General features: G+C 31.7%; 1 protein-coding gene across 1 annotated transcript in view; it reads right to left on the bottom strand.

Annotated features, from left to right (window-relative positions):
* Positions 1 to 1,912: 1,912 nt before the first annotated feature.
* Positions 1,913 to 7,966, bottom strand: part of LOC136986776 (WD repeat-containing protein 13-like) — a 54,147-nt gene continuing 48,093 nt past the window's right edge. The window contains exons 14-15 of the mRNA XM_067284381.1: positions 7,805 to 7,926; positions 1,913 to 2,211 (exon numbers count right to left, since the gene is read on the bottom strand). Coding sequence (XP_067140482.1) covers positions 2,024 to 2,211; positions 7,805 to 7,926 — 310 coding nt within the window. The 3' untranslated portion in view covers positions 1,913 to 2,023. The remainder of the gene's footprint in view (positions 2,212 to 7,804; positions 7,927 to 7,966) is intronic.

The following is a 7,966-nucleotide window of genomic DNA, read 5'->3' as shown; positions in this document are numbered from 1 at the left end:
GTGGGTGAGAGATAGAATAACGTGAAAGAAACCTGTTACAAATAGAGATCCTCCATAGAAATAAGCAGGTAGATTTCAAAAATGCTAAAAATCGCTTTATAAAGTCGTTTTCATTGCTAATTATTAAAATAGGTATTTAATATTGTTTTATTTAATTAGTTTTGGTTTAGAAAAAGTTGCTAAAGTAGTTCATAGGAATTAGACATACTTAAGAAATGATTATCATCCAGTGGCTCGTTATCCTATGGGGAAAAAGGGCAATTGCTTGGGGCCCCCACCAATCTTTTATAAACCCATTACTGTACTAAGAATATCGAAATTTAAATTTGGGCCATGTCTGGGGACCCTAGATTACCGATGTGGCGTAGGGTGCACTGACGGCATTAAAAAAACGAACGGGAATACCGTGGGATTCCCCACAAAATTCCCGGAAGAATTTTTCAAGTCAACACTGTTCACCGGGCTCCCCTAATTCAAATTTGCCTGGGGCCCCACGAATCTATAATGTGCCACTGATATTACCGTAAAAAAAGTATCACCACACAGACATTTTGTGTTTATGCAAATTAGAAAAGAAGTGTGTACTAAAATAATATTTGAGCATAAAAAAAAAGTTTGTCTGAAAGAATTAAAGAACAAAATTCGACAGACGAATACTAAATGAAACGAGAGGATAATTGGGTTTGTTTGCCACGAGAACGGGAGGAAACTCGACAGAATAAATTAAGCGATCAATCATGCACCTTCGCCCTATTCTCAGAAAATGAATGTCCTTTGCAAAATTTACATAACATTTAGACAGAGGCGTATCGTAAATTTTCGGCTCACGTAATAATAATAATACAGATGTTGGTGTTTTAACAGTACACAACGATGAATGATGCAGCGATTCTTTTAAAAACGTCCTCAATGTCAATAACAGCTCTTAGAAAAGTTCGTAGCGCCCACTTTCCCCTCGTTAGCTACGCCTCCGTATTTACATTCTGAATATATAATTTGTCAGTTGTAAATGTTGAGTAAGATTCTCTAAATCGAGGGAGAGATAGAATCTTGTTATATATAAATTTACATAAGATTAAAAATAGGAATTCTGTCCTGAAGTTGCATATTTTATGCAAGAGATTATTTTGTGGCCGGTCTATCAACAATATTTTCAATTTTAAATAGATAAATAAAATCCGGTACAATTATAAATATCGATGAAGGATTAAGTGTAATTTTTGCAAACTTAAACTTCACCTTTCATACTAAATTGTGGAGTCATTACCTTATGAATCGCTTCATTAAACATTCAATTCATCCTTATTTTCGAAAATTTAATTATGTTAGATTTAATCTACATCGCACTGATTTTGCTATGTGCAGGGTTTTTCAAAATTAATTCTACCATTTTAAATTACAGTAATTATGTTAATTATTATCCCAGAAGTGTGCAATGTACACCAATCCATAAAGTAACTGTCCGAGTTTCGTCTTACTGTCTACCTTTCGAAAGCATTGTGTGTTCTGCAGTTTGCAAAGTTGGAATCACTGGTCATTGTGCAACATGAGTAATCTGAAGGAGCTATAGAATTGTGGCTGTTATGGAAAGAGTGACAATAAATATGATGTAGCGAATATAGGAAGAATTTGAGTATGAGTTGGATATGTGATGTGAAGTGTAGCCATTGAGAAATTGTAATAGGCAGATGTGAAACTTGAACAGTTTTCCAATGTTTTAATGTGCACAACAACATTCTGGGATAATAATTAACATAATTACAATAATTTAAAATAGTAGCGTTCTTTTGAGAGACCCCGTATTTTATAAAGATTTTTTCTGTGCTGTATCAAGGGAGATGGGTTTTTATTTGTCTATACCCTATATTGTATGTAAAATAAATAAATGTGGAGGACAAATACACTTTCAATATGCAGATAAAGTTTGGATTAGAATTTATTTACATTATTTTATATAAATGAATAATTTTTACCAATGTAAAATATATATATATATATTCCAATGTACAGTATAGTAAACAAGTTAATGTCTTTTCTCCCGCTTCCAAATGATGACCATACCCTGTGCATCGCTAGATGCTAGAAGGCTCTCGTCGTAATTGAAACAAACATCCAATACTGGTGCAGAATGACCCTGCAACTTATTGACACATGGTTTATTTTCTTGCTCCACATCAAAGAAATAAACGCACATGTCTTCACTACCAGTAACTAAAATATAATGAAGATTTATATTTATTCGGTGCATAAATAATTAAATAAACATAATTACTATACTATAAATCATCTTAGTTAAAAGTTTTATGGACAGATATTATCATTGTATTACATTAATGACAAAGAAAGTCAGATACTTTGTTTAATATTAATCAGTTCTAAATAAATCTTCTATAATATATATATACTGTATATTTCCACAGAGAAGACGATCTTCAGATAAGACGAGGTATAAATTTTTGTCAGTTTTATAGTTTTAGCATATATCTGTCCTATAAGATGACCCCCAAACTATCAATGGCCTATTAATTTAGTTTAGATCAGCGATCATCATCTGGATGATAATACTGTATAGTGTATACGGAATTATGTCCTATTTGTAATTTTTCGAATGAACAAATTTTATTTTCTGCCTTGCTATTGTTGCAAACGTTCGCACTGATTCGGGAATTCGGGTAATGACCTTGACTATTCACAAAAACGTCGTATGGGTTATTCTATTTTGTGGACATGCCCTACTCTCTACTAGTAAATAATTATGGTTTGTTCGTTTTTTATAATGGTTTTAATTTACAAAAAAATTAGAGTGAACTTTATATATCTGGCCTATAAGACGACCCCAGATTTTGGGGGCCGTTTTTTATGATTCAACTATCATCTTATCTGCAAAAATATACGGTATATATGAAATTAAAAATACTTATAGTACATGTATAGCAATTTTAATAAAGTAAAGTAAGATGTGTTGAAAAAGTTTAGGTCCACTCCATTAAGTTAAGCAAACATAACACAAACACATTTAAAGAAACCAACACATACATTTATTTGTGTAGGTAGCAGAAACATATAAAAATAATACATCATCATTAAACTAACATATTATTAGACGACTGTAAATACATAAACACACAAAGTGAGATAATCCATGTGTTGCAAAAGTTTTGTTCCACCACATCCCCAGGAGCAATAATGACATGAACCTGCAAGTTAAACATTACATGAACCTGCAAGTTAAACTCATACCTGTTAAGAGTGAAATTGTCACACTGCTGCAAATTTGAGTTGTGTGATTTGCTTGATATAATGTTTATGGAAACATGGGCCGTGGCAAGATGTTATCAGTCTATGAGAGAGGCAAGATCAATGCATTAAAGCAGCAAGGGCTGTTCAACAGGCCAAAGCAAAAAGGATTAATCAGTCACATAAAGGAGGATACACCCATGCGGTGCAGCAAGGAAAAGTGGTGTCGCAAATGCATCTTTGCTGTGCGGCAGCACAACCACACAAGTGGCAATCCGCTTACATTTCGGTGCATGCGTTCAGTATTCAAGATGGCGAATGATACTGATACTGCCACTATCCACATGTTTACAAATTTTGTTTTGTATGGCTTGCTTTATTTAGCTAGCTTTTGTCAAAGATTTGAACAAAGACTTTGGATTAAAGATACTTTCTTGGATCGAGAAAGAACTGGTGTATAAAATACACTTATTCCTCGATTAAGATCTCTTGATAAAGAACACTATTTGAAGTAAGATTCAGTTGTTTTGTTCTTTGAATTAAATTATATATGATTATTTGTGTAGAATTTGTGTTAAATTTATTATCCTTTCCTCTTTATTCTGATGTTAGTTATCTTGGTTAACCGCGTTGAACCTTCCACCATTAAAACACCATGTGATTGTATTTTCTCACATGACTACCAGACGAACTGTTATTGGCTGATAGAAACGCATCTTGGTGGTGTTGCCGCAAAAGATAGAATTCAACCAACTTTTGTGGCATGAGAAACGCGGCACAAAATCGACTTCTGCGACGAGAAAAAGTGATGTCATTCTGCCACTTTTTCTTGCCGCGCCACATGTCCATCCTCCTTAACGTGGTGAATAATTATGCACATAACCAAGAGGATTACAACCAAAAACCCTGTTCAGGACATCCACGAGCACTCAGTGAATGTCATCTTCAACGAATCGTAAACATACTAAAACAATCAGGATCATCACTCAGACAGTTGGCATGTGATCCAATGGTTAGCATTCATGTCAACCCTATGAAGAGCTGTAAGACTCAACAGACAACTACTGTAGAAGAAGAAGAAATGTCAGCCCAGCTTAACATCAGACTATAAGATAGCACAGGTAAAATGGGCTAGAGAACATTCAAATTGGAATACAGAATGGAGATGAGTAGTATTCAGCGACAAAAAAAATTTAATTTAGATAGTCCTGATGGCTGGTGCTACTACTAACATGACATCAGAGAGGACAAGAAGATTTTTTCCAAATGCCAAATGGGAGGTGGATCAGTAATGGTCTAGGCTGGATTTGGATACAATGGGAAGACCAACATTGAATTTCCAAGTGGACGTATGAAGGCCAGAGACTACCAGGAACTCTTGGATGTGCATCTAATGGCATTTGAAAAGAGGGTTGGAGGACCATTCTGGACATTCCAACAGGACAATGCACTAATCTATGTAGCACACACTACATGGGATTGGTTCTTAGACAATGGTGTGCATGTAATGGAGTGAGTGGTCTGCTAATTCTCCTGACCTTAACCCCATGGAGAACCTCTGGGGAATCCTTGCTAGGAAGGTGTATGCCAACAAACGTCAGTTTTCAACTGTTGCAGAACTGCAGACAGCCATCACCTCCGTACAGAACAAGATAAGTCAAGATGTGCTCCAGCGATTTTTAGACAGTGTGCCTCATCATGTTTTTGACATTGGGGTGCAAAAAGAGGAGTTTCTGGAATGATAATATGTAATTTTAAACGATGGAACTAAACTTTTGCAACACATGGATTATATCACTTTGTGTATTTATTTGTTTACAGTCATCTAATAATATGCTAGTTTAATGATGTCATATTAATTTTACATGTTTCTGCTACCTTCACAAATAAATGTATGTGTTGGTTTCTTTAGATGTGTTTGTGTTGTGTTTGCTTAACTGAAATGAGTGGACCTAAACTTTTGTAACACATTTTAATTGGTTTTGTAAGAAGCACAAGTTATCAATGAGCTAGTCATACTTCAAAGTGTCCCCCAATGAAAGTGTCTGAGTGGACATTTTAATGTAACACGCTGCACACCTCTATATGTCTGAAATTACCTCAAGCTGTCCCAGAACAAAAATAAATGTATAAACAGAGATACATTCTTAATATCATATTTTGACTAAATTCATTTGATTTTCTTTACTTTTGATATATTTTACTTAATCATAAATATTAAAATTTTGGAAACATATAGAATGCAGTACTGAAGCAAGTCTCTTAGAGACAATTATTTATACTATGAGAAGTACAGAAATAAGCTACGTTTATGTGGATGCCATTTACACCTCACCACAACGATGCATCTACAGATAAAGCAATTTTCATCATTAACATAAATCATCATTTTGAATATTTGTATAAATGATAAAAGTTAAATTTCTCAGAACAAATAAAAATAAGTCAAAAAATTTTAAATGCTTATACCCTATAAACTAAGCTGTCCACCATCAAATATTTTTGTTTTCAAAAAATGCTTGAGGTAAGTACATAAACACAAATTATCATATTATCATCTCAACAATTTTTTTTTACAAATAAAGCATTGCTCACAAAGGAATTTTTTAGAATTAATTTTATTTTGAATGGTTTGTATTCTATCACCTTTCTAACATTGATAAATTTGATCACCAGCTATGTTTCTATAGTTTACTTTTCAAAATAATCAAATTTTGAACCATGCTGTATCAAAACATAATTATGCATCAAAAAATGATGATATTTTTTATTACCATCAGATTGCCTGTAACAGTTTTAGTTTTAATTAAATGGCTACCTAGTGTAGTATTAATAAATATTAAATTAAACATTAATACTATATTATTATTATTATATTAATAAATTTTTGCTATTTAATTTGAGTTAAGCACCTTTAAACACAGATATGTAGCTGTCATTTATATTACACAAATGCCAATTAACATGCTTTTTATTAATTGTAATAGTATCTTATGTGCATGTATGTTTAAATCCAATTTGAATAACGATGTCATTGATGGTTTACGTCATAACATCTAATGATGGAAGGCAATCTCAGTGCCACTAACCTCTGAATTGGTAGTCCCGTCAACTTTAATACAGGAAGTATATAAAGTTGACCATTGGCTTCTCTCATCTGTGAACAGCTCTTGTCAAGTAAGCTTGTTTGGCAACCGGAGCAAATGTGGTATTTTGGCAAAATTTTGTTCGTAAACCAAATTGTTCAAAAGTAAGGTGTTCAAAACTAAAGGTTTGACTGTAGTCATAATGGTTAATAATAATCACTTTGACTGCTAACATCCAATATGTCCTAAATGGCTCCCAGCCATAACTTTCGTCTAAACATCGTATAAGTAACAGATATGTAATATCAATGGTGCGGCTTCTTTATATTGTTTAAAATCAATTTCTTTAAAAAAGGTCTTTCTTTTTTAAAAAATATTTGTAACCTGTAATAAATTGTAATAACTTCTTGTAACTTGTAATAATTCCACTACAGTAATTACTGTAATAAATGTGTTTTCTACCAATTGTAGAAATGTAACACCTGATGAGGGGTGCAAGTTGGACCAAAACATTGCACCCGAAATGTATAGTAAAATAAAGAACAACAAAGATAAAACCCAGTAGTCTTTGTCTCTGATGAAATGAGGTCCAGATAAAATAACAACGGTTGAACTTATCATTCTTAACTGTGAAGTTTCATCAATTATTTTTTAAAAAAGAAAGACCTTTTTTAAAGAAATTGATTTTAAACAATTGTATATTATATTTAGTTTATTTTTTATTGTATTCTAAATCAGATTTCAGATGTTAATATATTTTCTGACACTGAAAGTTTACATACGAATTAACATGGGAAAGGCGTACTCCACATAATTAATGTAAACTGAATTAAAAATAACTTTTTTTTCTTTTTGTGTTAAATAAACATTATTTTATCAACATCTACTTGTTATAAATAATGTTTACTTAACATCAAAAAATTTATTTTTATTTCAGTTTGCAAGTTAACATTATCTTTCAACTACTGAATATTCTATTTATTAAATATATAATAAAGTGTATTTTAGTTTAAATATTATCATCTTTTTTCCATTTTTTTACTTTTGAAATTCTTAGTCCTTTCTCAAAAATTAAATACAAAATAGTAAAGAAATATTATTAACATACTGCAAAATTTTTAAAACTATATGTATTGTGGGCACTGATTTCAATGTCATCAGCATCCCATAAAAGAATGTTTGGTGTGTTCCTCAAACTTTCTAATTATTGTACAAATTTCAATTTTAATGAGTGAAAATTATATGTATATATGTCTATTTTCTATTAAAAAAATTATTTTAAGAAAAGCAATAAAAGTTATAATCTAAATATATTTTTAACTTGCAGAATATTTTGCACCTCTTTCTTTGATACCCTGTGCAGTTGATGGCTCATTTATTTTTATAGCTAGCTCCACTTATCATAATAACAATAATAAATTTTTATGTTAATCTATGGGAATAATGATAATAATTAAGCTTTTACATTTTTAAGTACTCACCAACACACGCTCCCTGTCGAAAAGACATAATTGGACAAAAACAACTTTTTATATTTAAATTAGATTTATGCTTGACTGAAAATTTCCTTTTTAATATTAAATTTCCATCTTTGCTGTTAATACTGTAAAACATCACAAACAGAAAATATATATATATATATA

Source organism: Centruroides vittatus, unplaced genomic scaffold, assembly GCF_030686945.1.
Source record: "Centruroides vittatus isolate TY-2023 unplaced genomic scaffold, ASM3068694v2 scaffold_1172, whole genome shotgun sequence".
Classification (NCBI taxonomy): domain Eukaryota; kingdom Metazoa; phylum Arthropoda; class Arachnida; order Scorpiones; family Buthidae; genus Centruroides; species Centruroides vittatus.
This window is presented reverse-complemented; position numbering and strand designations above follow the sequence as displayed.